The following is a 15,551-nucleotide window of genomic DNA, read 5'->3' as shown; positions in this document are numbered from 1 at the left end:
TGGTAGCCTCGACTACTTCACCTGAAGTAGCATATCCGTTCCTCCAATTCCCTAGTAAAGGAGTCTCCATGGGTTTGCTTCTCTCCATGTGGAACTTCTTTAGTATCTCGTTGGAATACTTGCCCTGAGAGACAAACAATTCCCAATCTCCTTGTCGTTCCGCCATACCGAGGAAATAATGCATGAGCCCCAAGTCCTTCATCTCGAGTTCTCTTGCAAAATCCTCTTTGCAAGACTTGATCAACTTCTCATCACTGATTAAAATTAAATCTTCGACATATAATACTATAATCAATAATTTACCTTCAACAACAATATGGTAAAGGTTTGCATTTGCTTCACTTTTGGTGAAGCCCAACCCGATGAGATAGTTGTCGATCCTAGTCTACCAAGCACAGGGTGCTTGTTTCAATCCATACAACTCTCACTTGAGTTTGCACACATGCGACTCTCTATTGAAGGTCTCAAATCCTTTCAGATGTTCAATGTACACCTCCTCCTCAATCACTCCATTGAGGAATGTTGTCTTCACATCCATCTAATGGATCTTCCATCCCATCTGCGCTGCAAGTGTTAGAATTGATCTAATTGAAGAGTACCTTGCTACTGGAGCAAAGGTCTCCTCATAGTCAATTCCCTCCACCTGAGAGAACCCCTTGGCCACAAATCTGGCCTTGTGTTTCTCGATGCTTCCATCTGCTGCTTGCTTCACCTTGTAGATTCAACTGGAACTTACCATTAACTTGTCCTTTGGTCTTGGGACTACTTCCCAATTTTTTTATTTTTTATTTTATAATGGAATCATATTCCTCTACCATGACATCAACCCATACTGGTTGTTGTAGGGCTTCCTCGAATGAGGATGGCTCAGTCTCTACAAGCTCACTCATCAGATCCATGTAGCCAGTGTACTGATCCAGTGACCTTCTCTGCTTACGTTGTGATGTGGGTGCTCCCACATTCTCTCTAGCATCCTACAATAATCTGTCAGCTTCCTTGATCCGCTTCCTTCCATCTTTGGATGTCTTTGCTTGAGTGGGTGTTTCCACTCTATGTTCCTCTGCTTGTCGCTGCTCCACAACTTCCTGAGGTTCTTCCTTTGGAGCCAAAGGCTCCCAATCAGGTTGCAACTGAAGCTCCCTCTCAAGAGAACACATCATTTCCTTCTCTTCATCAAACTTCACATCTCTCCTAACAATTATCATCCTAAGAGATGGAAAGTACACAAGATAGTTGTGAGGCGTTTTAGTGTACCCCACAAATATGCCCAACTCAACTATAGGCTCTAGCTTTTTCCTTACATCCTTGGAAACATGATAGTAAACTGATGATCCAAAGATCTTGAAGTGTGACACATTTGGTTTCTTCCCTAAAAAATCTTCCTCTGGTGTACTCATGCCAAGAGTCCTGTGAGGACTCTTGTTCTGCAAATAAACAATTGTGTTCCATTCTTCAACCCACAAGTGCAACAATAGGCTCTGGTTGTGCAACATGGCTCGTATAACTCCCACAATACTTATGTTCTTCCTCTCAGCCACCCCATTTTGTTGTGGGTTATGAGGTGTTGTTAACTCCTATCGAATGCCTTCTTTTGCACAGAAGTTCTTGAACTCATTCGACACATATTCTCCATTGTTGTCGCTCCTAAGAGCCTTCACTTTCCTGCCAGTCTCTTTCTCAACAAGTGCTTTAAACTCAAAAAATTTGGAGAATTTCTGGTCTTTCTTTTGCGTGAAGTAGATCCAGCACATCCATGAGAAATCATCTACAAATATAACGTAATAATTGTGCTTAGCAATGGAGGCTGTCAAGAAAGGTTCACATACATCAGAGTGGATCCTTTCAAGGATTGCATGCACCCTGCTATTGCGATCATTGAAGGTGGATTTTGTGTACTTCCCAATGTACACCCTTTGCATGTATCTCATTTCTCCAATGCTCAACTGGGAAGGGCTGTAGAAATCTGCTTCATGATCTTCAAAGTGCCATGATGCAAATGGCCAAGTCTTTTATGATATAATTCATCGACATCTCGGCTCTGCACCTTCTCTACTTTTGTGCTCAATGTTGCACAATATTCCACATCTAATTTCTAGAGGTTCTTCACTCGAGCCTCGATCTGCTTCACTTGTCCCATGGCTATGTGTCTCAATAAGGCCTTTCTTTTGCTGAATATCACATTATAGCCACGATCCTCCAACACCGCGACGAAAACTAGATTCTTCTTCAGACCCAGTACATACATCACATCCTTGAGCCTGAGAGGGGAGCCAGACTCCCTTTGAAAAGTAATTGTACCAATGTTGGTCGCGCTATACCTTCCATCATCTCCCATCTTGATGTGCATTTGGAGATCCTTCTCCTCCAAGTCACTGAAAAATCTTTGTTTCCCGTCATGTGAAATGAATCACCGCTGTCGAGGTACCACACACTACACATCACTGTGCTTGTCATGTATGCAATGAGGGTAAAATCAAGTTCGAACTATGAAGCCAAGGCTTCATCTACTGCTCCTCCTACGGTTTTCTTGCTTGCTTTCTTATGTGGACACTTTGTTGCATAGTGCCCGAATTCATGACAATGAAAGCACTTGAATTTCGACAAGTATTTCTTCTTGCCTGCCTGACCAAATTTTGCTTTGGATTGGGATTTCTTCCCTTTCCCTTTCTTTGCTTTTCTAGCCAAGGCACAATTCTCCTCCTCATCATGCTTGGATGAGGTATGTCTATGGTGTTTTGCCTTATTTCTTCTTGCATGAAGTTGGACCACAATCACTCCCAATTTGGTAGCTTCTTCCTCCCATTTACTGAATCCTGGTAGTTGTGCCAGCTCTTGGGCAGGCCTAGAAGTGCTAAAATTATCAGATCATCTTCTACAACTGTAATACCAACACTCCCAATTTCATCTTGACATTGGGCAAATCTGCTCAAGTACTGTGGTATTGTGTTGCCCTTTTCCATCTCGACCTTTTGAAGCTTGTCCTTCAATGCTAGCTTCCTGTGGTCACTGTTGTTTTGAAACAAGTCTGTCAAGGCTTGCCACATTGCATATGGAGTCTCTTTCCCGTGGAGATTCGAGACAATATGATCTCGAACTCCCTCCAGTATGATCCTCCTTGTCTTTGCTACACACTTCTTCCATTCTTCTAGATATTCAGCATCAGATGTTGAAGGCTTCGGAATATCATTATCTATGAATTCCTTCAACCCATTATCTTCTAACATTGTCTCCATCCTGTCCTTCCAAGCAATATAATTTGAACTACCCTCAAGGGAATACTCGAGCCTCAGTCCATAGAAAGACATCCTATTATCTCTGAAGAATGATCCTGCAAATTTGATTCACCTACAAAGACAACTTCGAATTCTTCTCTCCTATTGTGATTCCTGCTTTGATACCATGTAGAAATTCCTTGTATATTCAAAACTAATAATGTAATTTACTAAAACAGAAGACTTGAATCTACTCTACTCATTAGCGGAAAGCAATTTAATCGATTGAGAAGTCACAACATAAGCATGAGACAAGATTCAATCACATATGCTTAGAGATTTATCTAGGGGAAAGCAACTGCTCAAAACCCCTTACTATTTGTATTGCATTATCAGAAAAATATAGAAGAAATAAAATGCTTGCTCAAGCCTCAACAACCTTTGCACTAGTATAATGTATCTTTGCTTCACAGACTGACCTTGGGAAATACTTAGCCAATGCTCCTACTTGCCAAGCTCCTATTTCTTTGCATCGTTTCCTTGGGAATTATGCCCATATTAATTAGGAAATTCACCAATTTGAATTGTGCAACTCCATTAGGTCTTTCTTTGACTGCATGCATGAGCTGTACAATTTAGAATTGTCTACAACTGATAGTACACTGCCCTTGACCTTCAATATCAACTGGGTAACTCAAATTATCTGCATGCATCAATTATTTTGGGCTAATTGATGAGTTAACTGGTTGATCACTGAGGTACACACCACATTGTTGGACCCTCCACTAATTCTCTATCAGTTAGAACTAGTTAAATTCACAATAACTCAAATTAACTTAAATAGATTGCTAGAAATTAGCAATCAATCATAACTAAACATAACTCAAGTGTATCCAACTCAAATTAATTGATTTAACTGAGCGATAAAAGCCATATCAATTCAATTAAATTCCTCCAAGTATTTTACTGGAATTGAAATTCGAATTTCTCCTAATTTAATTAAGGAAAAAATACATTAGAAACTTCTTGCCGCATTTTCAACACTCTGAAGGATAGCCAATATTCGACATCCAGATTATTGTACTCAAAATTTCTCGCTGCTGCATAATAATAAAACCCTCAGTTGTTGCACCATTTTTCCTAAGTTGGGTATTTTCGGGGACAATTGTCCAAAAATAACTGTGTTAATTTTGATGCGTGTGTGCTAGAATATTTCTCAGTTTCCAGTTTATCTTCTGCATAATTTAATTTGGTGAAATTTGCAGTAGAAAATTATTTGTTGTTTGTGAGGGCAAATAAATTGTTAAATTAATTAACAATAAGGAGAATAATTTTTAGTTGCTACAATAGAAGTTGAAATTTTCACATGGTATCAAAGCGTGAGTGATCAACGAGGAAGCTCAGAAGTAGAGAAGGGAATTTCATTGTTTAGAGGGAGCAATAGGCTGAAATTTTATGGTGTTGCGCAGTTCCTAGCCAGGTAGACTGAGTTTCTTAGGGGAAGTTTGGTTTTTCAGTGCATAGTGGCAGAAAAATTTGAATTTCTAGATTGAGTAATTCCAGCAGGCAGAGGGAGCAGCAACAACTCAAATTTTTGCTGAGTAGATTCTATGGTTGGACGCAAAGAGTTTTGCAGCAACAAAACCAAAGTTGGGTGGAAAGAGAAAAGCGTACATCGAGGGAAAATTTCTCTCAGGGGGTTTCGAGTTTTAGAGACCTAATTTTCCAGTTGCAGATTGGCAGTAGCTGTGAGCATATCTTTCCACACTAGAAGGGAGTGCGAATAGCAGATTCAACAATTGAGCAGGTGAAAGAGGGAGATTTTCATCCCAATTTTTAAGTTTCATAGATTTTATAGCTTTACAAAGATGGTTGTACGTGATTTCTAGAGGAGGTTGTGCGAGTTAGCCAAAATGAAGATCTAGGTAGCAGATCGACTTCCAGCTGCTGGAGGAAGTATGAGTTATCCAGTACGAGTAACAAAGCAAAGAAGGGTACCAATCGAGGACTAAGCTCAAAAGGAAATAGAGAGGCACCAAATCTAGGACAAGGAAGAGTATGAGACTCTAGTGTGTCAGATGGGCAAGGTCTAGTGCAAAAGCAACAAGGAGATCAAACATATCAGTTTCCAGTTGTTACAATGTGACCATCACCTTTGCTACAAGGGCCCACAATATCATAGTAGTATATTAAATGTTAGCAAACACAACCAGTCATTCAGATGACAACTGCAAATCTAGTTGTAGTTAGTACACGTGAGACAGTTACAGAGCTAGACGCAGTAACATAGGTAGTGTGAATTTCCCAATTGCAGTATGCAAGTGTAGTTCCAGCCAAAAGATTCCTAGTGCAAAACTTCGCAGTCTAGTTTCTAGTGCAGGAGGACAGTGTGAGTTGTCAGGAGGGAGCACAGAGATTTCCCATAGGGAGATCGAGACTTAGAGGGAGTCTAGTTTCAAAGGGAGTAGCCCTATGAAAGTTAGCGCTTTAGGATCTGGGGAGATCAAACTCATTATTGTAGTAGTTGCAGTAGCAGTGTGGACGCATAAGCAAAACAATAACAACATGAGCATGAGTAGATTAGAGATTGGGCTGGGTCCTTGAGGAGTCCACCTCATGGATCATTACCTAGCTACAAGGGGCCCACAATATTCAGTAGCATGATGGATCAGTGGTAGTTGATGTAGTTAGTACCAGAGTGACAGTTGCAGACTAGTAGCAGTCAAATACTGAGGAGCACAGTGGAGTATTGACAGTAGAGTAGGTGGCTCAGTGCAGAGTTAGTAATAATACAAATTCTTCAGTGATAGTGCAAAGGCTAGTAGTAGTTAGGACTTAGGAGACAAATGCATCATACTGAACAAAGATGATTCAATATTTTGAATGCTTCTCAATTGCGGTAGTTGCAGTTGCAACAACAACAAATGAGAGCGAGTTGCAGTGCAGGCAACAATATGGCAGTGTCATCAACAAAACATATGCAACATCAGAGTTGCGTAGTAGTTGGTGGGCAATAGCAGCCAAACATCAGCTACGTGATAGGAGATGACACAGAGACAAAGTGTTGTGACAGGGTGTGCAACACTAGAACACAATCCTCGCTAAGAGGGAGTGTTAGTTTTCGTAGCATCAAATGTGTTCTAGCCACGAAATTTGGTGGAGAGACTAGAATGTGTGAGATCTCCAAAACTCATAAATCATTTCTATAAATTCCACCTAGAGATGACTTAATTAGATTATTAACCTATTTTTTTAACGTTTCCTAAGTCTAAACTTAGGAAAATTGGTTAATTAATCAGAATTAATTAAGTTAAGGTGAGAATAGTCTAGAAACTCACACAGATCGACTTCAAGATGATCCTAGCCCTTGATTAAGTTTTAATCCCGGCCTTTGGTGCTCCAACAAAGGATTATAAGAAGAAGTCGATGGGCACTTGGAGAACACACTTCAATAGTTCGATTTCCTTGACTGATTGATTTCTAGAGAGCAACAATAGTTGTCAAAGAGCCAGAGATCGAAGCAGAGACAGTGAGGGGCAGGGAGATTTCTTCAGGAGGTTACATAGAGGCAATGCAGAGCTTGAAGAAGGCAGTTTGATTTGTCGGGAAGGAAGACGTTTTTAGTTCTAGAGGTCGGGTAGAGGTTCCAGAGTGTCAGAGAGACGTTTTCCCAGCCAACACCAAGCAGGATGGCTAGATTAGCAGTCAGTTCAGGGAATTGTTGTAGCAGGTAGCATCAAATTGACGCAGAGTTTCCGCAAGCCCAATTGGACGACTTGCTTTTCAAAGGCAGTCTAGTGCCAAAATTGTCCAGATTGAGGGTAATTTCCCTCTAGTTATTTTTGCTAGTATTTTCTTTGCAGGATAGCCAATATTCAGCATCTAGATTATTGTACTCAAAGTTTTTCACTGCTACATAATAATAAAACCCTCAGTTGCCACACCAGTTTTCCCAACTTGGGGTTTTTCCGGGGACATTTGTCCAAAAACAATTGTGTTGATTTTGATGTGTGTGTTCTAGAATATTTCTCAGTTTCCAGTTTATCTTCTGCACAATTTAATTTGGTGAAAATTGCAGTACATAATTATTCGTTGTTTGTATGAGCAAATAAATTGTTAAATTAATTAACAATTAGGAGAATAATTTTCAGTTGTTGCAATAGAAGTTGAAATTTTCACAAGGGAGAGAGAGAACTCAAGAGAGAGAAGGAGAGAGAAAGAGAGAGTATATTTGGGGGATCCATCTTAACCCGAGATCTATCAAGCGTCAAGAGGGATCAAATCTCTCAAAGTGCAAGCCTTTCCTCAAATTTTACACTCTAAAAAAAGTATTACACCTCAAAATGTTTAATCCCTCTCCACCCTTAATAAATCCAAAATTAAAATAAACATACACTAGTTTAAAAAGGTTTGTGTTTAAAAAACTCATTTCCTTGGCATCTTTTAACTTTTTACATGAGCTTTACCCACGAAAGCTTCGTTAGCTTCGTGTCATGTAAGGTTTGAGGCTTTCTATCGTAAAAGCTCGTTCCTGCTTTAGCTCTAGGCAGGAGAGTCTTAACAAAGCCGCAAATTTAATTTTGTTGGTGGAAGCTAGGCTAAGATGCTTTTGTTTCTCCGAAGTGTTGGATGTGAATTGTTTTTGGTTCCAAAACCACTTCCCTGTAAAGTTCACTGGGCACGTCATACTGAATGAGCTTTCATTGATGAAAATAACACATTATGAGTGCTCCTCGAAGCTTGAATGCTTGTCATGTTGTTCCTGTGCATAACCCCTTCAAGAAACTTGTAAAAAGTTCAAAATTCTACTCCACTTACACTTTGAAGAAAAGCTATCGGAGCTGCAGAGCTTGCATAACCAAAAAGCCTCCAGACATTTCAATAGAGAACCGCAGTGCGAGAGCCGCAGAGTGCACATATAGCAACCATAACTCCCAATGGCTGTCTCTGGAGCTTCAACACCTTCTCTCCATGCAGGCACCATTTTTTATTTCTCCCATTTTTATTGAATCTCAATTTTAAAATATGTCTGTTTCTATTTATATTGTATAGGAGGTTTGAGCATTCCCCGTTTCCCCCACTTTTTTGGATTTGGGTGCAGAAGGAAAAACCGACCAGTGGGATAGTTTTAACTCGAGGACAATGGAGTTGGGTTTCACAGGAAGGTTCATTGTATCAACTCCGTGGTGTCATGAGGTGTGTATAAGTTTTTGTGGACGAAACTCACTTTCTCCTAGACTCCCTGCTTACAAACCCATTGGAAACAATTACACAAATATTTGTACTTGCAATTCTCTCCAAGATATCTTGTCCCACTTGAAATTGCATTACTGAAATGTTCAACAATGCAAATAAAATATCAAAAACCTGACAGTCTTGTTCAAATTTTAGACTAAAATCTCATTAAATAAAACCCTAGGTTCTGTTGAAAAATAGGTCGTATAGAGCAGGTAAATCGCAGAGGACGTTAAAAGTGAAACATACAAACAAACATGTGTTCACTTCTGCTGCAATTCAATCTTTGTAAATTTTTTTATCCATAATGACAATTATGCCGGTATATTTGCATTTGCCAACTTTGATTTTATGTAATGTCTAGGTGGCGGCATTTTTCTATTTTATGCCACCGGGTGAATAGCCATAATGTCATGACATATACGCACAGTTTTGCTTCGGAATCTGTATTGCATGACATCTTTTTACAGGGAATGGGCTCCTGAAATATACGGTGTCTCAGCTTATGGCACTTGCCCTCCTGTTTTATTTTCAGATTTCATAATGTGACTAAGAGGAATGAAGTTTTTATCACAGAAGTTCTAGGGAGATTAAGGCTCTTCTCCACCGAATGTTTGGATGGTATTACTACATCCATACAGGTTTTGTACTTTTTCTGCCCCAGCTCTTGTACTTTATATGCATACAAACACCCTTAATTGCCAGATAGAGATCTGCTAACTTCTTTACATTTTTGGGCAGATCATTTCTCGGCATCCTGGAGGCAAGCCAGCACCGCGTAATGATGGTTACTGGCCGGTGTTTATAATCCGAGCTGGAGAAGACACATCTATGGAGGTCTGATCTAGACAGAAAATTAAAGTCATTATTGTGTATACGTCCATTCTTTCCTTTTTCCTTTTTTTAATCTGTTTAGCATTATTTCCTTTCGACTATTTATCCGCAGCATGGTTCCCATGATGTGTCGAGCTTGTTTTGTAGTGAAGGAGGTAACAATTTTGCAATATCTAAGTGAAGACAATCAGATGAAGCCAGTGCAAGAAAATGCAGAGCAGTTGGAGAGTAGCATGCTTAGAAGCCAAGCCATATAGTCTCAATCTTTAGGTCTTTGGTTATTGGAGCTTAATGACCCCATATTCAGACACAAAAAGGCATACAGTAGTATGCATTAATTCAATATCAGTTCAATTGTAGATTAGACATGTAAAAAGGAAATCATGTTTTAAGATTCATGGAAAAGATGCTTTTAATTTCTCATAGGCAACACGTCATTTACGATATCTGCTTCTATGGTGTAGAGTTTCAGAATCACGAATGGGTTTTGTTTCCTCAAGAATAAAAACAAATCAACATAATGCTAAGCAGACCTTATCATGGGGTATGAAGTTGGGCCTAAGGCTACAGAGTCGATCACGATTCCTGAAATCTATGACAAGCCTAAATACAGTCTTGATTAGCACTTGTATTAGTTTGAATGAGTTACATTGAAGGAGATAATTGGCTTCATCTGTGATTTTGCAGAAAATGGAATATTTTTATTTTTCTTGTGGAGTTTTTTGTCTCTTGCAATTTATGTACACACATCTTAGTGCCCTGTGTGTGCGCACTGTGACCTTCAACATTCCTTGCTTGCACCCACAACCAAGAATGCCAACAACCACAGAAATACGAAGAGTCATTCAAGTCCTTTATGGTAGCCTCATTCAAGTCCTTTATTTTTGTTACTAAATTCTTTTAGTCACCAAGCATACAACGCAATGTTATCAGAACTGAACCATCGACCGAAGCGGTAGACCCCCCGAATCGGGAACGAGTCATAATCAGACCGGAATGTTGAAACTGTAGCTTGGATGGTGATTCTGCATTGGTCAAGTGCCATGGCATGCAGTGAATCACCTAAATTCACTTCTACAGCTAAATTTAAACATTTCGTAAGTCTGAATCTTCGGCTAAAGTCAATAATTTAGTTACTGACTTTACTGACCAACTTTTTATTAAGTGAAAAAGGTCAATGACAGATTAAGTCGTAACCATTGATCTCAAGAGTGGAGAAGCAATCCCAGTCCTCTATCTCTTTGGAGATAGGTCAGTTGCTATATGAAGAGGAAATCGAGCTATTGAGTGTGAGTTCGATTTGGCACAAGAGAGACTGGGCATTCAGCTGAAAACCAAGTTGAACTGACAGCAAAAGGTGAACAATGCACAGTTTGATTTCAGGAGCAACTAACAGGGTGAAATTATCCGGCTGTGCAGCCACAATTTTGGAGGGCCGAACAGGCCAAATTTGTTGGGCTGTACAACAATTTCTCTGGACCGCATGAACTGTTTTGGACAGGGCCATACAAGGAAAAGACAGAGTTTTCTGCTGCGTAATTTTCTGGGAAAATTTCCTTGCTGTAACCACGATTTTCAAAAGCTGAATAAAGCCCAAGTTTGCTGGTTTTCCCACATTGGGGTTTTTAGGGTTAAACTGTGTCATACTATTGATGTGTTTGGTTTCGTTGTTGTTTTTGCTTCTGCTATCCATGCTAAGTTAAGAACCCGGTGTGTTTGGTGTATAAAAATCAGATCATTTTCTGTTATGAGCATATTTTATTGGGCACTAAATCTGGCTTTGGGTTCAAAAGAAACTATCATGGTAAAATGGTGTTGAGGGACAAGCTTCATAGCATTAGAATGTCCAAGGGTGAAGGCGTGGCTGCGTACTTGACCAACATCATGCAGTTGAGGGATGAGATGGCGGCTATTGAGGATGCAATCATTGAAGAAGAGCTTGTGTGCATAGCCTTAAATGGCTTTACAAGACAATGGGAGGTGTTCGTGAAGTGTGTTGTTGGTTAAGAGCACCTACTCTCCTGGGAGAGATTGTGGGATGATTTCGTTCAGGAGGAAATCAGAGAAGGAGGTCAGCATGGTGACCAGATGAAGACGTTTAAGGAGGAGGAGAATCTTGCCCTAGCAGGCAAGGGAAAGTCTAAGGCTGAGAAGGGGCCAAGTGATGGGTCTATTTCAGAGGGTGAGAAGAAGAAATACCTAAGCAAGATAAACTGTTTTGCTTGCCATCCACCAGGACACTTTGCCTGTCGCTGCCTTAACAAGAAAAAGGGAAAACAGAAGAAGCAAATTGCGGCCTTAGCTGAAGTGGATGAATTTGCAACAAGGTTTGAATGAGTTCTCACTCACTGCTTGTCTCTCAAGCTTAGTAACCACTAGTGTGTGGTACATTGATAGTGGGGCTTCTTGTCACATGATGAGAGTCAAGGAGTACTTCACTAGTATGAAGGAGAAAGACACGGACTTCTATATAGAATTGGGGGACAATACCAAGTACCAGACAATGGGAATTGGTACTGTGAAGTTCTAGAGGGAGTTTGGTAAATCCTTGTTGGTGGAGGATGTTTTGGGCATGACCAATAATTTGATTTTTGTGGCTACCCTGGAGGACAAGGGTTACATTGTGACCTTTGAGGAGGACAAAGTATACATTCGGCCTAAGAATTCCAAGATGACCAAAGCGATAGGAGTTAGGAAGGGCAACTTGTTCAAACTGCAGTTTGAGCCAACGTAGGCACTAGTAAGTTGTAGCCGAGGGTTGGGGGAGTTATGGCCCATCTTCACCATGAAGCGCTCAATGTGCTCAAGGAGAGTAGAGAAAATTTTAGGGGCTAATATTCATAGGTTGGCTAATTTTCTGTGCTTTTTAAAAAAAAAAAGATTCACAAATTTCATTTTCCTAAAAAGGATTTGCCCAAATTTTATAATATAACCTTAAAGATTGCCATTTTTTATAGGGTTTATATCAAATTATTAGAAATTTGAATATTTTTACAAAAATATCGCCAAACATTTTACAATTTGCATATTAGGGCCTAATAAGATTCTCCAAGGTTTCTAAAATTTAAGATAAATTTCCATCCTTAAAATTTTCCCTGAAGAAGATTGTGACAGGGCTGCCAGAGTTCAAGGTTGAGCAGCATGAAATGTTCAAGGGCTGCACACTAAGTAAATATGCCAAGACCAAATTTCTAAGTAGCGACACTAGGCCCAAAGGAATTCTGGATCTTATACACTCAAACGTATGTGGGCCCATGTCAACTGTATCCTTAAGTGGGTACCATTACTATGTGACCTTCATAGATGACTTCTCCAGGAAGACCTGGATATACTTCATGAAGAACAAAGACGAAGTTTTTAGTTGGTTCAAGGACTTTAAAGCTTTTTTGGAGAACCAAACTTGAAGGAAGATTAAGATACTTAGGTTCGACAATGGAGGCGAGTATACCTCTAATGCTTTCAAGGACTTTTGCGCATGTGAGGGCATCAAAAAGGAGCTGGCAATTCCTTACAACCCTCAGCAAAATGGGGTTTCAGAATGAAAGAATAGGGCCATTGTTGGAGTGGCCAAGGCTATGCTTCATGACTAGGAGCTGCCTATGTTTCTATGGGCAGAGGCTTGCAATATTGCTGTCTATTTGCAGAATAGAAGCCCACACAAGGTGTTGGGAAGATTGACACCTAAGGAGGCGTTTACAGGGAAGAAACTAGACCTAGGGCACATCCACATCATTGGGTGCTTTGTGTATTGCCAAGTTCCGTCAGCGAGGGAATGAAGCTAGAGATTATTGCAATGAAAGGGATACTTGTGGGATACAATGAGACTTCAAAGGCCCACAAAGTATACATTCCTACTCTCAGGAAGACAGTGATACGTAGGAATGTGAAGTTTGAAGAGGAAAGGGTTCTTCGAAAGTCTTGTAGCACATATTTATCTACAATGGAGGTTTAGGAGCAACATGCACCAAAGGTTAAGATAGCCAGACCTCTCAGAGTACTGGCACACAAAGTGGAGAGTAGATCGAGCAGGTCGAGACAGAAAAAACAAGACGAGGGGCAAATGGCTCCTCACACCTAGACTCAGATTCCCAACACAAGGAGGAAGAGAACTATGTGGGCAGCGCAAATACTGAGAGAGCCCGAGGAGAATGTGGGCACTCCTAGATACTTATTCAGACAGAGAAGATTGCCTTGGCGCTATTCTGGTTACATGGTGCTGATGAGTGAGTTGATTGAGGCTGAACTTACTAGTTTTCAGGAGGCATTTGAGCATCAGGTGTGGATGGATGCCATGGTGGAAGAGTATTCTTCCATCATGAAGAGCAACGTATGGGAGGTAGTGCCACGATTGGATGAAAAATCAATGGCTGGTTCCAAGTAGGCGAAGATCAAACATGCTGCAGATGGCAGTGTGGAGAAGTTCAAAGCCCATTTTGTGGCTAAGGGGTTTTCTCATATGGAAGGGATTGACTTTGATAAGATCTTTGCCCCTGTAGCCAGGTACTCATCCATTAGGGTAGTGATCTCTATTGCACCACAAATGGGTTGGAGGATTCACTAGATGGGCGTGAAGATGGCCTTCCTCAATGGTGTGGTTGAGGAAGAGATCTATATTAACCAACTGAAGGATTTTGAAGTACATGGGAAAGACTCTCATGTGTTCAGATTAAAGAGAGCGTTGTATTGCACCACAGATGGGTTGGAGGATTCACTAGATGGGCGTGAAGATGGCCTTCCTCAATGGTGTGGTTGAGGAAGAGATCTATATTAAGCAACTGAAGGGTTTTGAAGTACACGGGAGAGACTCTCATGTGTTCAGATTAAAGAGAGCGTTGTATTGCACTATAGATGGGTTGTAGGATTAACTAGATGGGCGTGAAGATGGCCTTCCTCATTGGTGTGGTTGAGGAAGAGATCTATATTAAGCAATTGAAGGGTTTTGAAGTACATGGGAGAGACTCCAGATTAAATAGAGCGCTGTAAGTAGGTTCCCAGGGCGTGGTATGTCAGAATTGACAGTTACTTGCAGGGCATGGGCTTCACCAAGAGTGAAACAGACCCCAACCTGTATTACATTCAGATAAAGGGAGAACCTCTCATTTTGGTGCTTTATGTTGATGACATATTTCTTATAGCTTCTGAGAGGTTCATAGTAGAATGCAAGAGAGACCTAGTTGCAAAGTACGAAACTAAGGACTTGAGGTTGATGCCCTATTTTTTGGGTTTGGAGGTGTGGTAGAAAGAGGGAGAGATATTCCTTAGACATGGGAAATATACATTTGAGACCTTGAAGGGATTCAAGATGGAGGACTTCCGATCCATGGATACTCCTCTAGTGACCAACTGGAAGGAAATTGACAATTTCAGATCAGAGGTAGTGGACCCTACCTTATACAGACAATTGTTTGGCTCTCTCATGTATCTGGTCAACACCAGACCAGACATATGTTTTGCAGTTAACACACTCAGTTAGTTCATGGTAGAGCCTAAGGAGTTCAATTGGTAGCTGCAGAACCTGTGTTGAGATATCTTCGGGGCACAATCGAGTATGGATTGAGTTATAACAGCAGAATGGAGTGAAGTTGGAGGGGTACATTGATGCAGATTGGGCAGGCAGTACAATTGATAGAAAAAGCACCCTTGGGTGCTTTTTAAGTCTAGGATTAGGAGTCTTGGTAAAACAGGAAACAACAATTAGTTGTGTTGAGTTCTGCTTAGGTCGAATACATGCCTGCCAGACTGGCAACCTGTGAGGCCATTTGGCTTTGGAAGCTTCTCGTGGGGCTATTTGATCAAGAGTTGGAGCCGATTGTCTTTCACTGTGACAATCAGAGGTGCATCAAGCTCACTAAGAATCCAGTGTTTCATTACAAGTCAAAACACATTTAGATCAGGTACCACTTCATCAAAGATTGTGTGCAGAAGGGGATTGTGAAGCTGCATTACATACCTACAGATGAGCAGGTAACAGTCATCCTGGCCAAGGCCTTGATGAAAGGCAAGTTTGTATTCTTCAAGGTTAAGTTGGGTGTTGTGTAGAACACCTTCCTCGCTAAAAGGGAGTGTTGAAACTGTAGCTTGGAATGTGATTCCGCATTGGTCAAGTGCCATGACATGTAGCCAATCACCTAAATTCACTTATACAACTAAATTTATATATTTCCTAAGTCTGAACCTTAGGCAAAAGTCAATTTAATCACAGGCTTTACTGGCCAACTTTTTATTAAGTGAAAAAGGTCAATGACAGATTAAGTCGTGACCATTGATCTC

The 15,551-nt window shown here is 40.6% G+C and overlaps 1 protein-coding gene across 4 annotated transcripts in view; it reads left to right on the top strand.

Annotated features, from left to right (window-relative positions):
* The first annotated feature begins 7,765 nt into the window (after positions 1-7,765).
* Positions 7,766-15,551, top strand: part of LOC149220354 (uncharacterized) — a 115,578-nt gene continuing 107,792 nt past the window's right edge. Inside the window, exons 1-4 of one of the 4 annotated variants that reach the window (XM_089384765.1) lie at positions 7,766-8,189; positions 8,314-8,408; positions 8,983-9,088; positions 9,189-9,284. In XM_089384765.1, the coding sequence (XP_089240891.1) occupies positions 7,935-8,189; positions 8,314-8,408; positions 8,983-9,088; positions 9,189-9,284 (552 nt within the window). In that variant the 5' untranslated portion in view covers positions 7,766-7,934. The remainder of the gene's footprint in view (positions 8,190-8,313; positions 8,409-8,982; positions 9,089-9,188; positions 9,285-15,551) is intronic. The other 3 variants (XM_089384766.1, XM_089384767.1, XM_089384768.1) reach the window with 3 other exon arrangements.

The sequence above is a fragment of the Pinus tabuliformis genome, chromosome Q (genome assembly GCF_031772625.1).
Source record: "Pinus tabuliformis cultivar Carrire ecotype Pingquan chromosome Q, CPIR1, whole genome shotgun sequence".
Taxonomy (NCBI): Eukaryota; Viridiplantae; Streptophyta; class Pinopsida; order Pinales; family Pinaceae; genus Pinus; species Pinus tabuliformis.
This window is presented reverse-complemented; position numbering and strand designations above follow the sequence as displayed.